Genomic DNA, 25,858 nt, shown 5'->3' on the forward strand with positions numbered 1-25,858 from the left:
TTTGTGAGCATTACTCCTTTGTCTCTTCTATTGAGCCTTTCAGGGTAGAAGAGGCCTTGCTAGATCCGGACTGGGTGTTGGCCATGCAGGAGGAACTCAACAACTTCAAGCGCAATGAAGTTTGGACACTGGTGCCTCGTCCCAAGCAAAATGTTGTGGGAACCAAGTGGGTGTTCCGCAACAAACAGGACGAGCACGGGATGGTGACGAGGAACAAGGCTCGACTTGTGGCAAAAGGTTATGCCCAAGTCGCAGGTTTGGACTTTGAGGAGACGTTCGCTCCTGTGGCTAGGCTAGAATCAATTCGTATTTTGCTAGCATATGCCGCTCACCATTCTTTCAGGTTGTACCAAATGGATGTGAAGAGCGCTTTCCTCAACGGGCCGATCAAAGAGGAGGTGTACGTGGAGCAAACCCCTGGCTTCGAGGATGAACGGTACCCCGACCACGTGTGTAAGCTCTCTAAGGCGCTCTATGGACTTAAGCAAGCCCCAAGAGCATGGTATGAATGCCTTAGAGACTTTTTAATTGCTAATGCTTTCAAGGTTGGGAAAGCCAATCCAACTCTTTTCACTAAGACTTGCGATGGTGATCTTTTTGTGTACCAAATTTATGTCGATGACATAATATTTGGTTCTACTAACCAAAAGTCTTGTGAAGAGTTTAGCAGGGTGATGACGCAGAAATTCGAGATGTCAATGATGGGCGAGTTGAACTACTTCCTTGGGTTCCAAGTGAAGCAACTCAAGGACGGCACCTTCATCTCCCAAACGAAGTACACGCAAGACTTGCTAAAGCGGTTTGGGATGAAGGACGCCAAGCCCGCAAAGACGCCGATGGGAACTGACGGACACACCGACCTCAACAAAGGAGGTAAGTCCGTTGATCAAAAGGCATACCGGTCTATGATAGGGTCTTTACTTTATTTGTGTGCTAGTAGACCGGATATTATGCTTAGCGTATGCATGTGTGCTAGATTTCAATCTGATCCTAAGGAGTGTCACTTAGTGGCTGTGAAGCGAATTCTAAGATATTTAGTTGCTACGCCTTGCTTCGGGATCTGGTATCCAAAGGGGTCTAACTTTGACTTGATTGGATATTCAGATTCCGACTATGCTGGATGTAAGGTTGATAGGAAGAGTACATCGGGGACGTGCCAATTCTTAGGAAGGTCCCTGGTGTCGTGGAACTCTAAGAAACAAACTTCTGTTGCCCTATCCACCGCTGAGGCCGAGTACGTTGCCGCAGGACAGTGTTGTGCGCAACTACTTTGGATGAGGCAAACCCTCCGGGACTTTGGCTACAATCTGAGCAAAGTCCCACTCCTATGTGACAATGAGAGTGCTATCCGAATAGCGGAAAATCCTGTTGAGCACAGCCGCACAAAGCACATTGACATCCGACATCACTTTTTGAGAGACCACCAGCAAAAGGGAGATATCGAAGTGTTGCATGTTAGCACCGAGAACCAGCTAGCCGATATCTTCACTAAGCCTTTAGATGAAAAGACCTTTTGCAGGCTGCGAAGTGAGCTAAATGTCCTAGATTCGCGGAACTTGGATTGATTTATAGCATACATGTGTTTATGCCTTTGATCATGTTCCTTATGCATTTTGTTGCTTACTTGTGGTGCTCAAGTTGTACAATCACTCCCCGGACCTCACAAGTCCTTGTGCAAGTGATGCACATATTTAGGGGGAGTTGTGTTACAACTTGACCCTTTGAGACTAACCATATGCTTGAGTTTGCTTGTTTTAGTCTCAAAGGAAGTTTGAAAGGGAGAGGATGGACTTGGACCATGAAAGACTTCCACTGCACTCCGATGAGAGGGTAACTTATTCCAAGTTCATCTCATGTACTCTTATTGCCTTTGTATTCTTATTTGAAGATCTTGGTGAGGCAATGGGGTTAAAGGGCCAAGATTGATCCCGTTTTGGTGCTTGATGCCAAAGGGGGAGAAAATAAAGGCCAAAGCAATAGATGGATCAGCTACCACTTGAGAAATTTTGAAAATAGTAGATTAGAGCTTTTGGTTTGTCAAAACTCTTTTATTGTCTCTTATGTCAAAAGTTGGCCTCTTGTGGGGAGAAGTGTTGATTATGGGAAAAAGGGGGAGTTTTTAAAATCTTTGATCAAATTTCTTTGGAATACCTCTCTTTATGTCTCTACAAGTGGATTTGACTTAGAGATAGGAATTTGAGTTTGATTTGCAAAAACAAACCAAGTGGTGGCATAGAGTGATCCATATATGTCAAATTTGATTCAAAACAACCGTGAGTTTTCATTTGCATTGATATTGCACTTGTTCTAGTTGCTTTATGTTGTGTTGGCATAAATCACCAAAAAGGGGGAGGTTGAAAGGGAAATGTGCCCTTGGGCCATTTCTAAGTATTTTGGTGATTGAGTGCCAACACAAATGCTTTTGTGCTAATCTATGCAAAGGTGTGGACAAAGTGCAAAACATGTCAAAAGGTATGTTTCTAGACTTAGTACATTATTTTATGGACTAATGTATTGTGCCTAAGTGCTGGAAACAGAAAAAATCGAGTTGGAGAAGAGATGGCTAAGTTCAGCCAAAGTCTGCTCAGTCTGGGTTCACCGGACTGTCCGGTGGGCACCGGACAGTGTCCGATGGTGCACTGGACAGTGTCCGGTGCGCCAGGCTGGCTCGGGCGAACAGGCTGCTCTCGGGACTTCGACGGCGGTGTACGACTATAAATCACCGGACTGTCCGGTGGTGCACCGGACTGTCCGGTGAGCAGTTCACAGGCGAACTCGTCGCTCTCGGGAAACCTTCAACGGCGTATGGCTAAAATTCACCGGTCTGTCCGGTGGTGCACCGGACTGTCCGGTGAGTCAACAGTCAGTCGGGGCAACGGTCGGCCGAGGATTCCGCGCGTGACGCGTGGCCGAGCCAACGGTCACATTGGTGCACCGGACTGTCCGGTGTGCACCAGACAGTGTCCGGTGCGCCAACGGCTCTCAGACTCCAACGGTCGGCTTCACCAAATAAGGAAAGCAATCTGCACCGGACAGTGAACAGTGGATGTCCGGTGGTGCACCAGACTGTCCAGTGCGCCAGTCGACAGAAGGCAAGATCTGCCTTCCAGGATTGTTCTCAACGGCTCCTAGCTGCCTTGGGGCTATAAAAGGGACCCCTAGACGCATGGAGGAGCACACCAAGCATTCCTACAACATTCCTAAGCACCAAGACCTCAATTCCGCGCATTCGTTTCCTTGTGATAGCATATAGAGCTCTAGTGGAGTTGTGAACTCATTGGGTTGTGTTGCGAGCTCTTGTTGCGACTTGTGTGCGTGTTGACACTCTGATTTTTGTGTCTTGTGTGCGTTGCTAATCCCTCCCTTGCTCCGTGCTTATTTGTGAACTTCAAGTGTAAGGACGAGAGGCTCCAAGTTGTGGAGATTCCTCGCGAACGGGATTAAGAAAAGCAAGCAAAACACCGTGGTATTCAAGTGGGTCTTTGGACCGCTTGAGAGGGGTTGATTGCAACCCTCGTCCGTTGGGACGCCACAACGTGGAGTAGGCAAGCGTTGGTCTTGGCCGAACCACGGGATAACCACCGTGTCATCTCTGTGATTGATTTCTTGTGGTTATTGTGTTTTGTTGAGACTCATCTCTAGCCACTTGGCAATTATTGTGCTAACACTTAACCAAGTTTTGTGGCTTAAGTTTTAAGTTTGACGGGATCACCTATTCACCCCCTCTAGGTGCTCTCACCTTTCTTAACAGGAAAGCACCGAGTTTTATTTTCATTACTGAGATTTAACACGGTAAAGACTAGTTTGGCAACCTCATATTTCCATGAGATTTGTATTTTTTCAATGGAAAATAAACTATTTTTTTGGAAAAATGAAAAACCCTTATAAAAATAGGGTTCCCAAACTAGCCCTAAAGCTATATTTTTTTAAAGGATTCTTATTTTCCTAAGGAAAATGAACTAATTTTCTTTAGGAAAATAAAAATCTTTTGAGATAATGTGGTTTCCAAACTAGCCCTAAAGGTTGAAAATTAACAGAAAATAGAAATGCAACAACACTTGCATATTCCACGTATATATACTGGAACAGATAAAGACACCACAAAAACAGGATGCAAGATGATCTCTCTCCCTCTCCGGGTATGCCGTATGCCGGTCGTCTCCATTAATCCTATTGGCAATTTGGCATAGACGGCAAGTGGAGTGGCTGTTTGTATCAATATATATCCGTTTTCGTTAAATAGGCAGCCTTTTTTTAACGTGTCCGTCTCTGTTAACCATTTTTAGATAAAAAATAGCTTCTCATCATTTTATTATAATTTTAATTTTCTTTTCACGATTTAATCACAAAAATAGATAATACACATTTTAAAAGCACACGTGTATGTACATATAACACAATCAATTAAAATAGAGGGCACACTACCATATAAGTTCTTTGTCGAGTGTCCCAACCACTCGGTAAAGGCTATTTTACATTCGATAAAGTATTTGCCGAGTATAACACTTGATAAAGATTTTATAGATAAATGGTTTTTTATCGAATACTTTTTTTTTTGTCGAGTATCGGAAAACACTCGGCAAATTAAGAATCACAAAAAACTGCAAAAAAAATTTTAAATTACAGGAAAAACTCTCTAACCACTTCCATTACGCCCTATTATTTTTCACCATTCTTAAAAATAAATTTACATGTTTTGTGAATGACGAGATTCAAACTCGCAACTTCTCTCTCGCATTTAACCTAATATACCACTACACTATTAAATCAATCGTGTCTATATTATGTTTTCATTACTCATGTATTATAATAAACAAAGACAAATTTAATTATTTGAGGCACTAAACAAATTCAATTAAAAATGTTGCCAACTATAAAGTTGCATACATTTTCAATATCTACAAGTTCTATTTTAATAATTTCTACATCCGAGGCCGTTTACAAAATTTAAATTTCAAATTTGAAAACTACACATGATTTTTTTCTACGATAAGATGATTTCAAATAAAAAATATCAATTACAAAGTTTTATTATATTTCAAGACCTACAACTTTTATTTTAGTGGTTTTCCATCTGAGATAGTTTGAAAAATTCAAATTTTAAAATTCAAACATAGTTTTGCATGATAAGATGATTTCAAACCAAAACATTGTCAACTACAATGTTTCATAACTTTTCAAGACCTACAACTTTCATGTAGGTGGTTTTTTCATTCGATACCATTTTCAAAAATCAAATTTTAAAATTTTAAAATTTAGACGTAGTTTTCGTTGACAAGATGATTTCAAACAAAAAAGTTGCCGACTACAAAATTCTATAACTTCTCAAAATCTACAAAGTTTATTTTGGTTGTTTGGTCATTTGTTCATCTCACATGATGGTTCTAACATTATTCACAAATTTTGTACATCTCTCTTGTAGTTTTATAAACTACAATAAATATATAGGTTTTATGAACAAATTTATTTTTATTTTGTCATATGAAGAAATGATCAAAATATAAATTGTACCAGGAAGTTGCGCCCGTCGGCTATATTGTTACCAAACCTTTTCTTGTTCGTCTCACTTCTCATATCTACGAATTTGGAATCCTTGATGTACATCTTGTAAGGTTGTACAAAAAAAGAATGATAGTCAACGATAAATTCAACATAGTTGTTTGTCTAAAAAATAACTACTATCACCTACAAGCTTAATACACTCTCAAAGTCCTTATACAACTATTTTAGATAATCCATAAAGTCGAGTACAATCGTTGAGAGTAGAATAGAAATGCAATCAAGTGACCATTATTGCTAGGGATGCACCATTCAAACAAAAAAGTTTCAAATCTTGAAATATATAAAGGGTGATCCTAATAGCTACACATATGTTTCAACTAGCATGACTTACCCAAGTAATAGGGGGCAAATTAAGGACACCCATGTTCCTTGACGAATTTCATGCATCTATAGACCTGTGTTGTTGGTTGATACTTAAAGTTGTTGCACGAAGGTTTTGGGGCTTTTATTCTGTCTTTTGTGTTCAGGTTCTTAAGATCTTTATGATCATCTAACAAGTCAAAACTCATGAGGCATATCTAGTTAATATGCACCAGAGAGAGATACATAAGCTTCCATTCAATTCCTTGTGGATGTGGTAATACATGCTATAGGGAGAAATCAATGGATCTGATTTCAACCCAATGAAGGGCTCCAACTGCTAGTCTGCATGGAGGTGTTATACATAGAAGTTAGCTAACTTATGGCTATCTCTCTTGTGATTCTAAGTAAACCAATATCCTCTTGACCATCCAAGAACACCTTTCACTCATATCTTTGTCTTATGCTTCATCTAAATTGAGATTGTGAGTGAACTAGTGCATTTGCATTTAATTGTTGCATCTAGTGGCACTAGTTCAACATTTGGGCTAGTTGACCATTTGGGATATATATTTCTTGATACTCTTTATGGTTTCAATCACCTAGATGGCTTAGAGAAGCTTGAGGTAATTGAGTAAGATTGGTGATTGTTCTTCGCCTGCGACCAATGTTCGTTATGAAGATGTTTTTATCCCATCTTACGGAGTGCAAAGAGATACTCTAGTGGATTGCTCATGGCTAGAGGAAGTGCTTCTAGGCTTAATTTTGCAACGCCAAGTTATGGGTCTAGCGTGAATGCTAGTTAGCGCACAAATTATTCACCATAATACTTGCCACAATGGGGACTGAATTAATGGTAAGCATCCAAATTCAGGAGAAAATTGATTATGTTATTTCTCCTGTCTGATTTGGCATAAACTCTACACTCATTTTATTCATATACTTGTTAATAGTAAAAGTGTGGTTAATTATAGCTAGTTGTAGTTCTTTACTAGTTTAGCTTTCTTGCTTAGTTGTGTAGCTAGTAGCTTGTGTGGTGAAGTGTTTTTAGATAGGATAACTTATTATACTAACCATTTTAGTATAGTGAATTGTTATTGTAAAAGATTTTTTATAGGTTGTTCACCCCTATAGCCATCTAATTTCTCTCAACTTTCTTCCTCTCTCATCTCCTACTTGTAAAAAAGAGTGTAACTAATATGGAACAACATATTTCATGTGTTTCAGATTATAATCCATTTAGGGTTTATACTAATCAAACTTTGCCAGCTTTTACTATATGTTAAGAAGAATATATTTAACGTTTATAAGTTCAATAAATCCATTATCGGATACAATTTATGAAGGATGAAACAAATTCCATATCATAGATATTAGTACATTCTTTTACAAATTTATTAACAAAAGTTAAAATAATAAATTTAAGATAACCAAAGGAAACTGCAATTTGAAAATTAGAGTAGACAGGGTCTACATACCTAACATAAAAAATATTCCCTCTGTTCGAATTAGAATTTATATTACGTTGACTTTTTTACTCTAAATTTGATTGACCCGTTTTATTCAAAAAAAATCATAAATATTGTTAATCTTTACTATAATATAGTCTAGCATATAATATATACTGTAAGTATGACTTTGAAATTTTCCATTTTTAAAAAAGAAAAGACAAACCGATCAAATTTGACGAAAAAAGTCAAACGAATTATAAATTAGAACGCAGAGAGTATTAAAGAGCCAAGGAAGAACCTCTCCTTTATCCATTCACTCCTCCCTCACTCTCTTCCCGTTTAAGTTTGGAGTCGCAAAATTTTCATTGGTTTCACAAGCCACTGCTGGCTTACCTACGTAAACTGGCTCAATCATCTTTCACTTTCTCATACGGAACTAATTCTTTATCATACTAGTTTTGAACTTTTTTTTATTTAAGGTTATGCTTTAAATCCAACAATACGCAGCTCATTATTTCTAGCACAAGCATCACGCACAATAAATTGTAATCCTGTTGCAACATATTGAGGATGCGTGCTGATAATATTGTATACTAGTGGCTTTAGTTAAAGAAAAAAACCGTGTCAAATCTATACTACCTATTAAGACTCTAAGGGGTAGGCTGTCTTATTCCTGGTTCTGCCATTCTCATTCCGAACTCTTGTGTGTTTTCATTCCCATTCCCATGCGCCCCCTTCCCCGCACTGTCTTTCTCATTTCCTCTCCCCGCAAAGCTCATTCTCATTCCCACGTGCATCCCACGCCTAGCTAAAATTAAATTAAAAAAACACAAATGTGACCCTAATGGGATTCGAATCCGCGACCCTCTCAAGTAAATGTGCTCGTAGCTACCACTACACCACACGTGTGCTTATGTTAATATTTGTTACAGTAAAAATATCTACTACATCTCTCCCAAAGCCCACCTGCTACCCTTACACAATGTGTATTAGTAGATAATTATCAACGAGATTCCCGAATTATATTTTTGGATGGAGAGAGTAGTATTTAAAGAAGAGCCTTGCATGCAACTTCTTTTGTTTGAATAAGTTTTCAACTTAATTTCCTTTTTTATATGTGTGACATTTATTCTCCGTAATATTTTGTCCATGGATCTGACTTGTGAGTCATTTTTATAAACTAACGCCAAAGATGAATCCATGTTTCTTACTTGGAAACCCCGAACAAACACCACTGGCAGGAGGCGCTCGCGTTGGCGTCGCTCATCGACGATGAGAAGAAGCTTGACAACTGCCAGTTCGACCTCTGAAAGCAGTCCTACTTGGCCGCATGCGTCGCTATGTTCGGCAAGCTCCGACGCAGCCCTCACTTGGACGCGGTCCAGAGCGGCTACACCGCTGTCCATATTCAAACGAGGGACCTCATAGTCGTTGCCAACGCCGGCGACTCTCGGGTTGTTCTGGGCACCGCATCCGACGACAACGCCGTCACGCCATCTAGCTCATCATCCACCTGAAGCTCAACCGGCCACGTAAGTCGCTACTGACCGGCCATAAATTCTTGTGCGCTGGGACGACGGTTGTTGTTGATGTTGTGTGAGTGTCCTCGAACAAGATGTATGTAGAGGAGTAGCACATCTGGAGGTGCAACGGCTAGGTGTACTACCTCGCTGATGAGCCCGGGGTGCACTTCGTTTAGCAGCCCAGCCAAAAAGTCATCGGTACTCGCCATGTCACGCGCGTTCGACGACTACTATATCAAAGACTGTGGCGTCATCTTAGCGACAAAGGTGACGCAGAGGAGGACCGACAACAATGACCACTTGCCATCGCCGAGGTAGCTTTTGTGCTGGCCTGCCTTTAATTCTCTTCGCAAACGCACACACTTGCCTTTTTATTTAAGCAAACATGTATGGTTGTGCGTGCCTGATGACTGACGATGTACGAGGGAACTTCTACCGATAGGTGTGGCACGTGCTCTCCAATGATGAGACCATGCAAATCATGGTATATATCGAAGTCTGTATGATACTGATGGTTGTAATGTAGTAGTGAAACAGTTAAATTAAAATAACAAAATTTATATATGGCTAGGATCACAAATGAATTATGAAATATTTTCTTATAACAATATAAGACACATTATATATATAAGTTATCATGGTATTGTGTGTTTCCGTTGCAACGCACGGGGCACTCATCTAGTTTCTCAAAAAAAAGTCGAATAATCATCCGTTCAGGATTAGAGAAAGGCCTTAAGCATAGAACAAATGTACCAGTAAATATGACCTCTCAGTGTAAAGAAGTCTCGAATGCTGAAGCCAGTTTTGAATGGCAGCAATGCTATTGAAAAACCAAATAAGAAAGGTCATAGACATAGAACACAATGACTAATGGCACGCTATTTTCCTCTGCCCCTTATAGTTGAATCAGTCCACCCCATCTGTTATTTTACACTGCACGGCAGCCGGCAGGCACCAGGCAAGCCCATGCAACCACGTCAAAACACCACACGCTATACATTAGACAAAACTCCACTTAAAAAAAGTTTATATTATAACTAAGATGGTGTTTGAATACACTAGAACTAATAGGTAGTTGGCTAAAATTTATTAGTGAAATTAGCTAGCTAACAAATAGCTATCTAATTATTAACTAATTTACCAAAAATATCTAATATCTGAACTATTGGTCAGGATGTTTGAATGTCTTCAATAATTTTAGCAACTAACTATGTTATAGTACATTCAAACAACCTTAGAAATCCCAAAAAAAAATTTAGAGAGAGAGGGAGGAGGGGTCATTGGAAATCCTAACAGAAAATATGGGCGTGTTCGGCTGGCTGCAAGCCGACACTGTTGCAGCTGTTTGGACTGCTGCAGCTGCAATCCATAGAGAGAAAAATACCGTAGAAGCCGCAGCCGCAGCCGGATTGCAGCCGCAGCAAGCCGCAGCGAACAAGCTGCATAGCATCAGCCAGGATTGACCACTGGCACACGCCCACACTACACGGACGCCCAGTCTAACGAAACGAAAGGGACGAGATTCAGCAAGGCCAGAAGCCGCGCCAGCCAAAGGCGACCGCCGCCCGGGCGCCAGCCCACTCAAACCCTTTGGTCTCCTGTCCTCTCTTCGTCCACCGCGTCGTCGTCTCCCTCCCTCCGTCCCCGCACCCACCGTTATATACAACCCCCGTCGGGACTACACTCACCACCGCGCCTCGAATCCATCGCTCAACTACTCGAACCCGACTCACCGGCGCCTACTCCCGCCTGGCTCCCGGGCCCATTCGTCGACCCGTCGCCGGGCGAAAGCGCGCCACTAAGGTCTCCAACCTCCGCCCGTTGAAGCGACGGCGCCGCATCGGAGGAACTGTAGCTGTTAGTCCGCCTCTTCTCGGCAGCGCGGGGCGGAGATCCGACCGGACTTGGGATCGATTCCTTCCCTTTTCTCGGTAAGGAAGCCCTAGCTTTGCTGGGATGAGTCGTTGGTGTTCTCCTGCTGGATCTTACCAGTACTGCCAATCAAACCCAAATCTCTCCCGACCGTCCACTTACTTGCTGTGTGCAGGGAGGCAGTAAATAGTGGGCTGTTTGTTTCCCGAAAATTTGAAGGGGGTTCAGCTGAACCCACGAGTTCCCTCACGTTAAGCCCGCCGCACCCGGTTCGGCGACCGATCTGGCTGATTGAAACTGCTTGGTTTGCAGATTCAGGGCGCTAACAGTTCCTGAGGGAAGCTTCTGGGGACATGGACATGGCATTGCCCGTTGTGAATGCCACAGCGGCGGTGCTCGCCCGTGTCTCGGCTGCCTTCAATGGCCCCCTTGCCCGCGCAGTCGTCTTTGGGGTCCATATTGATGGTAGTCCCTCTTTCTTCGTGTGTTCATAAGATGGGTCGGCAGCTTTAGTGTCTCACACGCAGTGGCCACACGATTTTTCAGGTCACTTGGTCGTGGAAGGGCTTCTTATTGCAGTCATAGTGTTCCAGCTCTCCAGGAAGAGCTACAAACCACCAAAGAAGCCACTCACTGAAAAGGTCAGCTGTTCTTATTGTTTGTAACTACTAGAACCAGATAATTCTTGATAGTGGAAAGTATCGTTCTTGTCATCTCTTCATGAAGCATGTCACTGAATGCCAGCATTTTGTCTCTGCAGGAGATTGATGAGCTATGTGATGAGTGGGAGCCAGAGCCACTATGCCCTCCAATCAAGGAGGGGGCCAAAATAGATGCTCCAACATTGGAAAGGTTTGCACTACAGCTTGGTTTCCAATGGAGTTGTACCAGATTTTTTTGTTCAAACTAGCAGTTGACGCATTGTTGGAACTTTAGCAGTCTATAAAGGTTTTTTTTCTTAAAGTAAGTTCACAGTTACCTAGGGTACATTGTGGTTGTTGTTGCATGAGTAATCCTACATATCATTTCATATATGGATTATCCGGATGGTCTCTCTTGAAATTGTGGGAGTGTTGGTGCAGTTCTTATACTAGTTTCACTTAACTTAATAGTGCCATGTGTGGGGACCTATTAATCTGGAACATTTACTCGCTAGATTATATGACATTTAAACCATGTACTCGTGAATAATCAGCAAGGGACACCTTGAACCACATAGAATATCATTTACCCTTGCTACCCAAATGCCTACATGGCTACATGCTTCTTGGATTGTATTCTCTCTTCTCTGATATCAGTATGATCATCAAAGCACCTAAAATGTGCTGCTGTATGTATATTGCCAGTGTAATGTTGTTTCTTAGGATGCATTGCACTAATAAAACAGCAATTTCATCAATGATATGCTCTCCTAGTCTGTAGTTATAGGAATAGCTCTTGAACTTCCCTTGTGATAGCAGTGCTCTATTTGAAGACACTGCTATATATGGAATATTCTTTTTGTTGAATATCCCCTGAAATCTGCTTCAGTTATATGTGTATATTATTTAATTCACCAGAATTTTCTTCAGGGCATTTCTGGTTGTGTTACAAATATGCATGCAGTATGGATTACAATTGTTTGCCATGTTAAGTAGTTATGATTGCATCATATATAATCTTTTGAGGATCAGAATTAACCCTTCTATTTTTCTTTTATACAGTGCCGCTGGACCACATACGATTGTTGATGGTAAAGAAGTTGTGAACTTTGCATCAGCAAACTACCTCGGTTTAATTGGCAACGAAAAGATTATTGTAAGAGACAATTCTATTGCTTGACAATATTTCAATGTATGTATTTTTTGGAATATCTAAACAAAGCGAATGACTTTCAGGATTCTTGCATCAGTTCATTGGAGAAATATGGTGTTGGTTCTTGTGGTCCACGTGGCTTTTATGGAACAATTGGTCTGTATTATCATCCTCAGACAATGACTTTGGTTGAAAGTATAGAGGAGGAACTTAACTTTCCAATGTATTCTTGCAGATGTCCATCTTGACTGTGAGTCAAAGATAGCTAAATTTTTGGGGACTCCAGACTCCATTCTTTATTCATATGGGATTTCTACAATATTCAGTGTGATACCTGCCTTCTGTAAGAAAGGAGATATCATAGTCGCGTAAGTTCACCGTATTAAAAAATTATGAAATTCACAAGTATTATTGGAACCTTGACTTGTTTGGTGTATCGATGTCTGCATGCTTGGCCTTTTAGACATAATATGGATTTATCCAGCTCAGCTTTAGGCTTTAGCACAACATTGTCATCTCTTTCTTGTGTCTATTGATGAGTTGATATTCCTCTGTCAGTTAATTGTACATGGGTAGTTTTTTTCCATTATTTTTCTTCTCTTGACTGTTCCCTTGCTAAATTTGTGCCAATATTTGATGTGATTGCAGTGATGAGGGTGTTCACTGGGCAGTGCAAAATGGTCTCCATCTATCAAGAAGCACTGTGGTGTACTTCAAGCACAATGATATGGCTTCACTTGCAAGCACTTTGGAAAAACTTACTCGTGGAAATAAACGTGCTGAAAAGATTAGACGCTACATTGTTGTAGAATCCATCTACCAGGTGCAGTGCTTTTGATTGTTTTGTGTTGATTTGTGCTGTCTTTTTTTATGTCCTTATGAAAGTTTGGAAAATAAGATGTCCATTCAACCTGTGCAACCTAGGCAATTCGTGAAACCTCTCTTACAGTCGTCATGGTTTGTGAACACAGAATTCTGGCCAAATTGCCCCCTTGGATGAGATTGTCAGGTTGAAGGAGAAATATCGATTCCGTGTTATTCTGGAGGAGAGTCATTCTTTTGGGGTGCTTGGCAAGTCTGGGCGTGGCCTTGCTGAACATTATGGAGTTCCTGTGAGTGTTTGGCCTCAACTTTTCTTAATGTTTCACCGTGTTACACCATTCCAGTATCATGGTGAATATTTTTTAGTGCTTACTGGATTTCTTAAGCACACTCCTCCCTTTTCTCAAACTCTCATGCTTGTGCAGATTGAAAAAATTGATATCATCACTGCTGGAATGGGAAATGCATTAGCTACTGATGGTGGCTTTTGTACAGGAAGTGTCAGAGTTGTTGATCATCAGGTAGATGCAAATACCATATTAATGGCACATCGCTTTCTGATGTAGAAACTCTTTCAGTTCAGTGTTTTATTATCTGACCAAGGGAATCTATAATTTTGTAGCGTCTAAGCAGCTCTGGGTATGTTTTCTCTGCATCTCTGCCACCTTATCTTGCCAGTGCTGCTGTTTCTGCCGTTAACTATCTTGAGGAAAATCCCTCAGTTCTTGCAAACCTAAGGAGCAATATTGCTCTTTTGCATAAAGGTAAGCTGATTCTATTGTCAGTTAACTATTTCTTAGAGCAGAGCGTACTTATTTGTTCTTTTTTCTGGGTTAATATGGAAAAATATGGGCATAACACCGAGGCCACTACCTAACTGTAAACTTTTGAAGTATATAGAAGCCACAGTGAATTGCAGTACAACTTATTTTCCCTCTGAGCTCTAGGTTCCTATACCAGGGAAATATAATTAAGTCGTGAATCAAATACAAGCCATAACTACTGTGTTCATGCACAACACGATTTCCAACTTACAATGTAACGGACTGGTGGCCACCATCTCAACACTCTTTGTATTCACTCTGCAGAACTATCAGATACTCCAGGGCTTGAAATTTCCAGCCATGTTCTGTCACCTATCGTCTTCCTTAAGCTGAAGAAGTCGACTGGTTCTCCTACCACTGATCTAGACCTTCTTGAAACTATTGCTGACAAGGTAAGTTCGGATCAATTTCTAATAAAATTTCAAGGTGCAGTTTATATGACTTTTCGCAAGCAACTGTTTACACATTCTTTCCCCAACAGGCCTTGAAGGAAGACTCAGTTTTCGTTGTGACATCAAAGAAATCAAATCTGGATAGGTGCAAACTTCCCATTGGAATCCGCCTGTTTGTATCAGCTGGCCATACTGAATTAGACATCTCCAGGCTTTCCTCATCCTTGAAGAGGGTTTCTGCATCGGTTCTTTCAGATTACTTTTGATCCACATCGGATTCCCTTAAGACGAAAGCCATCCATTTTCTACGCGCTTTGTACTCTAGGCCGTGTGTGTTTGGTAAATGTACATAACCTGTACATTTCTACATGTTATGAATTGACCTTGTTGCAAAATAAAATTTTGTAGAATGGTTATACTCCCTCCGTTCTTTTTTATTTGTTGCGTTTTAGTTCAAAAATCAACTAGCGAGCAACAAATATTCGAGAACGGAGGTATTATGTTGAAGTATAGTGCGTTTGTGCTGTACATCTTGCTCTTTTCCATGTAGTGATGATTTCCCTGAATCCACATACGAGCTTGTTCTCTTTTTTATCGGAAGATGAACGGACTTACTTTTAAACAAATACAACACCCACCTTTGTTGTGTTGTTAGTTGACTCATTTGAATCCACAAACAAGCATGTTCATGCACATTTCTTATTACTATATAAAGCATCAGTTTTCAGTCTTGCTGTCACCTTTCTCCTTTCTGTTTTATACAAAAATAAGATAAAATTATACACAAGTAGATTTTAAACCTTGATTGTTGGCTCCTATTCACACTCACCAACCAATATAAACATATATTTTATATTTATTAAAATAAAGTCTAACCATACAAAATTCTCATTCAAAATTCTCATTGGAACTTGTCCATACATATATCGTCTCATATACCATCTGATTGGTTGCCTATATCCTTGTAACCATCAAAATTTTATTGGAACTTGTCCATACATATACCATCTGATTGGTTGTCCGTATCGTCTTATTCTGAACCACCGCATATGTTAACTTTATTTGAAATTATAGTTGGTTATCTGGGTATGAGAAACGTGGGCCACATAAGCAGATGAAGATAAGTTTTTTTGGTTGTATATACCGATACAACTAAATGGTGCGTATCGAGCTAGCCACCCTCCTGTCCACCCTCTCGAACCCGTGCACGAGTGCGCGGACATCCAATCAGCTCCATAAGCTCATCACAAACCTCTTGCTAAATATTTTTGGATTAAAATATACTTTAATTGTCTAAATATCTAAGATCGCATAACACAATTCGCTACAAAGCCGTTATAAAAGATCCAAATCCCGTATCGATCACTGAAAAATGTTATCGTGGCTTTTACGTCACCGTTTCATTTTTCTTACGTTTTTTCTACGCTACTGTCGTCTATTTTAGCTAAAACAACATAACATGAGTACGAAATATTATTTGTTATTTTACTTATGTTGTTCCTAGGGCCGTACTTAAGGGGGTCTAGCTGGGCGGCCGTCCAGGGCCCTCAAAATATTAGGGCCCTCAACAGTAGCGAAGCTAGCAAATATTTTATCGGGGTCATCAGTATTAACTACTGGATCTTTACTATAGAACTTTTGTTATTAACACCGTTTTCTTTTAGATATTCAAAAAATTACCGGGGTCGGCTGACCCCAAAATAAGGGCTGACTCCGCCCCTGGCCCTCAAGTATATACTTAAGTATAGTATTTGGTTATTTAATTTTTCTAAACAGTGTTCGTTCGGTTCAATCGTCCAATGCTAAGCGAGTAGCTTAGCCTCTGATGTCTTGCTAACATCCAAAAAACATAATTTATGTGGCGGTGCAGCCACCATGTCGCCAAAGGACTAGATAGCCTGGACATGACTACAAACGTCAGGACACGCTGTCGACGATCGACCTTCACATATACACATATGCGTGTACCATAGACAAGACAAGAGCTAGCTAATTGTGTTTGCCATTAGGTCCATCAAAATATGTGTTTATAATTATACAAATGCACATATATAGCCCCGTTTCGTTCCTAAAACTAAATTTTAGTGCAGGTCACATTGGATGTTTGGATGTTAGTAAGAAATATTAAATATAGTCTAATTATAAAAGTAATTGCACAAATAGGAACTAAACGATAAGACAGAGCTACTAAACCTAATTGGTTTATAATTTGCTCATATGATGCTACAATAAACATTTGCTAATCATTGATTAATTAGAATTAATAAATTTATTTTGTCGCTTAGTCTTTAACTATACAATTAGTTTTATAATTAGACTATATTTAATATTTATAATAATCATTTAAACATCTAATATAACATACGCTAAATTTTAGTTCATATACTACGTGATTGGTTGCAGTGCCAATGCGAGCCATGCTCGCGCCGGCCTGGGCGACCGGGGAAGCTCCTCTCCTGTGTCTCCGCGCGTGCAGGCTGAGGGCTGGAAAAACGTCTGGCCTGCTTCCGCGCGTGCAGGCTGCGTCCGGATGGCACAGACAACCAATCACATACCCGTTCATGGTCAATGCACACAACAGACCTGTGTCTGGCTATCCGAGCAACCAATCACACCCATAACCTCGTAGTTAGCCCAGGGTTCCCGAAATCTCAGGCACGGCCCTGTTGTTCCATCCTCCTGTTTCACTCTTCCCATGTCTCCTCTCTTCTCGCGTAGTGGTTGCCAATGAAAACCGAAAACAGTCCATACTGATTTGTTCCCCGTGAACGAGCCATGAATGTGAGTCGGTGATGATTTCGGTTTCCTAGGGGCCTAGCCCATCATTAGCACACGGCCCGACGACACCTTCCGCGGGTTGTAAAACTTGGAAAGGCCCACGTGAACGCACCGTGGGCAGCGTTCCGTCCCCGCCCCATGCGATGCCGGAAACGAACCAAACGAGAAAGTAGAAACCACTAAACCACCAGTTCTTGCCGTTTTCGACCCCAGCCGTTAAAAGCGCCACGCGTGACGCGCCCACGCCGCCTTCCACATGGCCTCAAACCAAACGAACCAAACCCTACGTAGCGAGCACACCGCGGGCGGCGGCATAAGCATGGGGAGCGTCGCGCCCGCCGAACTGGTCCTGAAGGCGGCGTGCGAGCGCTGCGGTGCAGCGTCGGGACTCTACGCGACGTCGTGCCGGCACACCACGCTCTGCTCCGACTGTGGCATGACCTTGGCGCTCGCCCGCGGGCGTTGCACCGTGTGCAGCGCCCCCGTTACCAGGCTCATCCGGGTACGGTACGGCCCCGCGCCGTCTCTAATGCGAGATATCATCTAATGCAGTTCCTCGTTGGCAATCGGGCGAGCAATGCAGATGCAGCTATCTGCGTATCGTTTGTTCCCCCGGTGATTTCTCGTTATTCACACCGCTCGCTCTGCAGGAGTACGATGTCCGGGTGGATACCTCCGCGGAGAAGGAGAAGACCCACTACATCGGCAGGTTCACCACCGGCTTGCCGCCCTTATCGAATGAGAGGAGCGCAGGGAATAGATGGACTCTTCGCAAGGATGTCCCCCATGGACAGCAGCTTACTGGGAATATGCGGGTACTGGCTTGATGATCATAGTTGCCATTCTTTTGCTTTGGACGACCTGACAATTCTGTCACCCAATTAGTGTCCTTAACCATACATAGAAAACAGTGTTACAATGGTGAACCTGAGTAAATTCTAATTATCCACAATCAATCTAAATAACACAATAGTTACTGCAAAGTAGTTATGCTTTATCAGACATCTCGTATCAGTTGCAAATTGGCAGTATGCAGTTGACAAATATGTATTGCTAGAAGATATCTGTTCAATAGCAACTTACGGACAATAAGCTGATGTTTCCCCTGTTAAACCATGTGCACGCATTTGATAAAACAGGACAAGCACTACAGCAAGATGCCATGGATTCTGGAGGATGAGACGGGGGAACATCAGTATCAGGGCCAAACTGAGGATCCACCTGCCACATACTATTCGCTTACGCAAAAAGGCAATGACATGATTGCTGTTCAAGTTGGTTCCTGGTACTATACTCTCTGCTTCCCTCTGTTGTTATTAGTCTTCAAATGAATATATCCATCATCTGAACATACATGCTTGCAAGATTCAAGTACGTTAAATTGTATATATTTCATCAAGTCTTGGCATTACTAATTGTGTGTCAGTAAGCTCCTAGTATAATTTCTTTTGAGATGAGTGCTCTCTTAATTTTGTTAGAGCGTTCTTACAGTCTCTCATGCCCTATCAGGTACAACTTCAGTAAAATTGCACAGTACAAACAGCTGACCTTGGAAGAAGCTGAAGAGAAAATGAATAGAAGGAGAAGCAGTGCATCTGGGTATGAACGATGGATGATGAAGGCAGCTACAAATGGACCTGATGCCTTTAGTTCAGTTGTGAAGAGGCTTGATGATGTAAATAGAGGGGCAACAAACGGTGTTCACCCCAAGAAAGGAGATAGGAATGAGAATGGAAATCAATCTGACAAAGTTGATGACAAAGAAGAAGAGGGAGCTGCAAGGAAAAACAGGCTTGGGCTTACTATGAAGGACATGGGCGAGGATTATGAGGATAGTGGAAACGACATAGAATTTGATTTGGATGATGAAATTGAGAAAGGTGTATACATATCAAATACTACCCGGAAGAATGAGTATTACTTTTGCTAATACTGAGATTTCATGAATTTCTGCATGCACTATAAGGCACATATTTTATTGTTATTCCTCAGAACTAGTCATAGTTTCACACCTGGAAGAATGAAAAGACTGTATGCCATGTTTCCATACCCATATTCTCGGACTTCAATCCATCATGTATCTTGTTGAGTTTGTGATCTAAATTCTGCATATGGAGGCCCTGCAAGTCTAGGGGTGCGGGTGTCATGGACCTTCGGTCCATGGGGATAGCTGTCTTCTCCGGCGAGGTTATACCCCTCTGCCGCAGGCTTGGTTCTAGGGTAGCAGCCCTAGGCGCTTGAGAGTCATTGCAAGAGAGAGAGATTGGTTTGATAATATATTCCTTTCCCCTATGTCTCTTGCGTACAGGCCTATATATAGGCCACCGGTTGACCAACTAGGCAACCATTAATTAGGCAAGTGACTAATTGAAATTATCTCCCCTACAATTTAGGTCTATCAATTTAGCCACCAAATCAGTCACTTTCCTTTGCCATGCCTTCCTTGCACGCGCTTTCCTTTGCCATGCCTTCCTTGTGCGCGCTTTCCTTTGCCATGCTTTCCTTGCGCGCGCTGCTGCCAGCGCCCGTGCCTTCCTTGCACGCGCTGCTGCCAGCGCCCCTGCGGCCTCTCGCTTTTGGCGCGCATAGGTGCGGCCCCACATGAGTGACCGCTCCCTATGATGTCCATGACATCTCCTCCTCCCTTGAGGACCAGCTCGTCCTCGAGCTGCCATAGACTTACCTGACACGACTTAAGGTTAAGCCTTTTACATCTCGGCTTACCTTTATTATTTAAGACGAAAATACAAAATAATTGTGGAACTAAAATATAAATTTGAACTGCAACTATGTCCTCCTGTCCTCCTGGATCCCAAGGAAAGAGCCGAACTGCGGCCTTCACGTTGGATGAAAGGTGGAGGAGGAACCAGCCCGTTCTTATGTTGGGTCTGTCCAGCACCAAGACAGGTGCCCGAATGAAGGAGACAACCCTCTTTGGCCGTGCAGTGGGACTGCATACCCAGATCTCGACTTCTGCAGGGGGTTCAAAAAGTATAGACGAGACCTGGTGGTTGGGCGCGCAGGCTGCGAGTTGGTGCAGCGATGAGCTGATCAGTAAGTGCAGCTTCCGCACCGCCCGCTTAACAAGGAAGTCGCGCACTGCGGCTTGCAGGCGCACTGCGGCTTGCAAGCGCACCACGGCCTGCTCATGTGATGACGGCCATGGGGTGGCCCTGGAGGGCACAACAAGGTGCTTCTCCCCACGAAGGGACTGTACCTGGCGGCGTGCCAGGAACCCTCGCGCTGCCGTCTGAAGCCGCACCGCTGCTTGGAGTTCCTTCTCTGTCTTCTCCTTGTAGCGGTGGAACATCACAACGAACTGATCCCACTGCTCTGCGAAGCGGCCAAAACTCTCTTTGAGCCGAGTGAATGCATCTGGAGTTGGAGAGGGCGGGTGGGAGGGCGTTGCGGCGGCTGATGGCGCGGCAGCTGGTGGTGGTGAGGGATGGGCGGCTGGTGGTGGTGAGGATAACCTGGAGCTGATACCAGGTGTCATGGACCTTCGGTCCATGAGGATAGCTGTCTTCTCCGGCGAGGTTATACCCCTCTGCCGCAGGCTTGGTTCTAGGGTAGCAGCCCTAGGCGCTTGAGAGTCATTGCAAGAGAGAGAGATTGGTTTGATAATATATTCCTTTCCCCTATGTCTCCTGCGTACAGGCCTATATATAGGCCACCGGTTGACCAACTAGGCAACCATTAATTAGGCAAGTGACTAATTGAAATTATCTCCCCTACAATTTAGGTCTATCAATTTAGCCACCAAATCAGTCACTTTCCTTTGCCATGCCTTCCTTGCGCGCGCTTTCCTTTGCCATGCCTTCCTTGTGCGCGCTTTCCTTTGCCATGCCTTCCTTGCGCGCGCTGCTGCCAGCGCTCGTGCCTTCCTTGCACGCGCTGCTGCCAGCGCCCCCTGCGGCCTCTCGCTTTTGGCGCGCATAGGTGCGGCCCCACATGAGTGACCGCTCCCTATGATGCCCATGACAGCGGGGGTGGAGCCCCCGCGGTGTATATTAGTGACCCTAATTACGGGTTGCTGCCCGTCATCATTATTTACTTCTCTTGTAAGCCGCCGTCTACGGACAACGTTCTGTAAACACTCCACATATAGTGAAGGTTTCATCTGTCTGGTGCCCGTGGTTTTTCCCTTCGCATTGAAGGGGTTTCCACGTAAATCTATGTGTCGTGCTCTGTGATTTATTGGTTGATCTACTTCGTTTTTCCTGTCGTTTGTGCTAACACATCTTAGCTTGATTTTGCAACCTTTGTTTATCAGGTGATGATTGGGAGCACGAGGAGATCTTCACTGATGATGATGAGGTTGTGGATGTTGATATAGAGCAAAGACCTGAGTTAGCTGATCCTGAGGCTGCTCCTCCTGAAATTAAACAGGTAAACAATATATGTGATGTGCCTGCTGCGTTATGCTGCTGTATGCTATCACTAGATCTGCTGATACTGTTGCCTTAACCAGGATCAACAATTCGCCATTCATAAGATGTGATATCTGATTTCCATCATAATACTCACAGGATGACAACGAGGATGAACTAGGCTGCAGTGACAACTTGAGCAAGTCCGGCCAGGAGCTAAAGAGGCTGCTCCGCCGAGCTGCTGGGGAAAATGAGTCTGATGTTGACGACAAAAGCACATATGTAAGGATCACAATCACAATTCTTCTTAGAACTCAACATATTCTTTTATAGGAGGTGAGAAGTACACATTAGCAAACCTAATGCTATGGAATAGAACTCATCTTTGTATCTGTTTCGTCCGACAGGAAGATGACCTACCCTCGCCAAAACCTGCTCCAAAACTTGTACCCAAAAGTGAACCAGATGATAGCAGCCCTGCTAAACCAACACCATCAGGGCACGCTCAGAGCGCTACACCTTCATCCAAATCCACTCAAAAGAGGAAATCAGGGGGTGGTGATGCAAATATTTCTAATGGTGCACCCTCGAAAAAGATAAAGATGGAACATGTACGGCAGTGTCTTCATTCTGCACGCTACACGTGAAATTTGAGTTGCAGACATATTAAGCTGCACCTGCACCAGGTTCTTTGCTTTAAAATTTCTCTATTTCTTGGCATAATAGGAAACCGGAACATTGGCTGTCAAGGATGAAAATCCGTCTTATTTGGAACCAACTTCGAAAGCATCTCTTTCAGCAAGAAGAGAATCATCACCCATTACAGAGGAAGAAGTCAGGACAGTACTTCGTGCAATTTCACCCACGACAAGCCAAGATCTGGTGTCGAGGTTCAAGACTCGTCTAATAACTCAAGAGGTAGGCTTCTTCAACCTTTTGATTACATGTTTGTTCTTAATGCATTACCATACCTTTTAAAAGTTGTATTACAGTAATTTTTTACTTATTTCATTCAGTAATCCATGGCCTTCTATTCTCTTATTGCTGCAGGACAAGAAAGCATTTTTGGGCATTGTGACGAAAATATCTCGCATACTTAAGCACAACGGCGGTAGGTATATCGTTCTTCGGCACGAACATATGTGAACAGACAAATTACTCTACCTGTATAGTGCAACAGATTCTTTAATGCCACAAGGCAACAGCATGAGTTTTTCCCCCTAGCTTAGAGCTTAGGGTTTAGGTATTAGGTATATTGGGTACTGGCAACCAAGATGCTCAGCAAGAGGCCTCTGCAGTTTTTCTCCCTTATAATGTACTTCCTGAGAGCTGAGAATGAAATGAGAAAACGAGAATGGAATCTATGGTAGATTCTTATAATCCAATCACAAGATTTTGAGAATCCAATCCATCTTTACTATTTGGAGATAATCGGGGTGAAACACCACCTATAACGTGTCTAAAATTCTAGGATCCAAATAGGCTTTTTTTAATCTAGAATCCAGGTTCTTGAACTCATCAGGAGATCAAACAAGCCCTAAAACTTATATTCTGCATCGGGGTAACTGAGGTGTTAGAGCAAGGCTAATAGAAGAATCAACTAAAGCCTCTATACTTTTGTCAACAATTAAACCAATACATATAGTAAACTTATTCTTAACCAATACATATGTAAACTTATTATTCTTAGGTGACTCTAAGTTGGAGAGAGAAATTACTTTGATTGGCTGAAAAATTAAAAGAGTCAACCTTAACTTTAGTAGACTGCAAGTAGACTCTTACTCCTTGTAGAATGTGATAGAGGCTGACTCTTTATGAAGCACTCATTGTGATAGAGGTTGTCCCCGACTGTTCTAGTCATCCCGCAACCAAACACTATGCAACAGGTAATCACCACAAACATTTTACAGAGTTAACAACGAGCGACCAAACAAGGGAACATTCACATCAGAAAAATCTGCTGCTTGCTTCAAGGTATTTTTTTTGTCTTCTGTTCATCATCTCAATTGTAATTGCCTAAGAGAAGCATAAATGGGAAGTAATACAAGCATTTTAGTCCTAAGCACATTGATATAGACTAGAGTTGAAACTTAACAAAAGCCGCAAGTTAAAGTAGAGACACATGGCCAAAGTCAATGTTCAGACACGTGCGCACGTGGTTCAGTTAGTAATGGCAAGTTCAATATTTCCATTAGACTTTCTTGTTTCAATGTGCAACAATCACCAGCTGCCAACAATTTACATAAAAGGGATTGAGAACAAATTGCATGTGCCAATCAACTTCAAAACAATTTTGGCACGTACTCCATGACATTTTCACACTAGTTGTTTCTTTACATGAGAAATTGATCCTTCTTGAAAATCATGACAACATTTGAGTATCTAACTTTGAGAAATACAGATCTTTACCAAGATTTAAACACTCATCGCTATGCCAAGTACCTCTAGTCTTAGCAAATAGGCAAGATTTACCTCTCTTCACATGCACTGAAATTTTACCCTGAATGTCTTAGTCCTTGTTTGAATGCGCGAAAGCTAATAATTAGTTGATAAAATTAGTTGGAGAAATCCAAACAACCCAACAAATAATTCAGCTATCAGTTGTTTTTAGGTGAAGTCATCCAAACACCTCCAACTAATAGTCCAGCTAACTATTAACTACACCCTCAACTACTCATTAGTTCATTAGTTGGTTCAACCCAACTAAAATCAGCTAATGCATTTAAACAAGCCCTTAGTTTTAGAAGGTGAATGGTTTGAGCTTCTATTTGTTTTCCATTTATGGAATTAATCGCAAGCAAAGACTAAACGAATGCATATAAAGGTAAAGGTTAGCAAATAAAGGGGGTGTCACATTAGCAATCTAGTTCAATCTACAGTCTTACATGCCAGCTGAATAGATAATATATTTACAAGTCTAAGAATTCACTAATGGGGTGTTTGGATCCCTTCATTTTAGATGAATTGGAATTCACTCAATAAAGTAACTTATTTAATTTGGAATTTAACATTCCACCACTTTTCAAAGTTCAGATATAAGCCTATCTCAAATTCATGGGGTGTAGGATGGAAAATGATTTTATGCATTAGTAGAATTTATTTCTACTCTGTAACTTACATGACACACTTCGTCTCACTCCTCTATAGTAAAAATCTAGCACATAAATATCTCCGACATCTTGCTAATAATAGTATACAAATATATTTTGCATAAAACCAAATTAGCTTAATTGATATATGTCTAAATTACTATTATTAGAATGTAATTTATTTCCAATGATCCAAACAGGACGTAATAGAATAGCTCTCATGCATGGCATAGAGCATGGGGTTGTAGTAGTAGTGTGCACAAGCTTGAACTTTTTGGTAATTAATTTTAAAACATGACTCAAAATCTTATGCTAGGTTCAGGTGTCAGAGTTCACAGTTTAGGCAACCAATCCCAATTAAAGGTCTAAGAATTGTGACCAATCCAGATCTAAGAATTTCTTCTAATCACTCACTGCTGGACAGAGAACCCCTCTTCATCGGGGCTCTGGATAGGCAAACGTTGCAGCAATGACCGTGCCTAGGAATCAGTGGCATAGGAGTTCAAAATCTCATAGATCCATACTGGCTTGACTCAATAATAGCCGCCAAGTCCATTACAACTCTCACTCTAGATAAAAGCATCGGGTACCAAATTCTCCTTACCTCTCTTGTACATAATTTTTAAATTGAAGGCCCGTCAACTTAGCCATATCTTTTCTTTGGAGATCATACTGCAATTGTTGCTCCCTTAAAAAAATACAATGACTGATGATTAGTTCTAATCACAAACTAGGATCTCTGCAAATAAGGCCTCCATCTATCCACTACCATAATGAGGGCAATGAACTCTTTCTCATAGATGGACAATTGTTTATTCTGAACACTCAAAGCCTTACTAAGAAACGCTATAGATCTGTCCAACTGCATCAGTATTACACTAATTCCTTCATCGCATGCATCAGTCTCAACTACAAAAGTGAAAGTCGCTTGAACTTTAGAGAGTGAATAGGCAAAACCTAAAATTTAACACTTAATACAAAAACTTTGATCCCTGGTTAGGTGTGAGAACGAGAAGTAATACAATCGAAGTAAGGGAGATGAGTTTCTCTTGCACATGTTTCTCCTTTGACTACGAAATTA

At 41.8% G+C, this 25,858-nt stretch overlaps 2 protein-coding genes across 3 annotated transcripts; both read left to right on the top strand.

Annotated features, from left to right (window-relative positions):
• Positions 1–10,303: 10,303 nt before the first annotated feature.
• Positions 10,304–15,127, top strand: LOC100281549 (serine palmitoyltransferase 1). Of its 2 annotated transcripts, none has more exons than XM_008660352.3 (13): positions 10,304–10,767; positions 11,021–11,173; positions 11,255–11,349; positions 11,469–11,560; positions 12,412–12,505; positions 12,586–12,658; positions 12,738–12,870; positions 13,151–13,325; positions 13,474–13,614; positions 13,750–13,845; positions 13,947–14,088; positions 14,413–14,540; positions 14,630–15,127. In XM_008660352.3, the coding sequence occupies exons 2-13, from the start codon at positions 11,062–11,064 to the stop codon at positions 14,804–14,806; spliced, it is 1,458 nt and encodes a 485-aa protein (XP_008658574.1). In that variant the 5' UTR covers positions 10,304–10,767; positions 11,021–11,061; the 3' UTR covers positions 14,807–15,127. The 2 variants fall into 2 exon arrangements, with proteins under 2 accessions (XP_008658574.1, NP_001147940.1); NM_001154468.2 differs by having other exon boundaries at positions 10,523–10,767; positions 10,884–11,173; positions 14,630–15,026.
• A 2,145-nt stretch (positions 15,128–17,272) lies between these two features.
• LOC103639350 (transcription initiation factor IIF subunit alpha) lies at positions 17,273–23,073 on the top strand. Its single transcript, XM_008662113.3, has 9 exons — positions 17,273–17,820; positions 17,969–18,133; positions 18,458–18,603; positions 18,828–19,198; positions 21,592–21,707; positions 21,848–21,970; positions 22,096–22,299; positions 22,415–22,606; positions 22,739–23,073. The coding sequence occupies exons 1-9, from the start codon at positions 17,575–17,577 to the stop codon at positions 22,832–22,834; spliced, it is 1,659 nt and encodes a 552-aa protein (XP_008660335.1). The 5' UTR covers positions 17,273–17,574; the 3' UTR covers positions 22,835–23,073.
• Positions 23,074–25,858: the final 2,785 nt, after the last annotated feature.

The sequence above is a fragment of the Zea mays genome, chromosome 9, assembly GCF_902167145.1.
Source record: "Zea mays cultivar B73 chromosome 9, Zm-B73-REFERENCE-NAM-5.0, whole genome shotgun sequence".
In the NCBI taxonomy this organism is placed as follows: Eukaryota; Viridiplantae; Streptophyta; class Magnoliopsida; order Poales; family Poaceae; genus Zea; species Zea mays.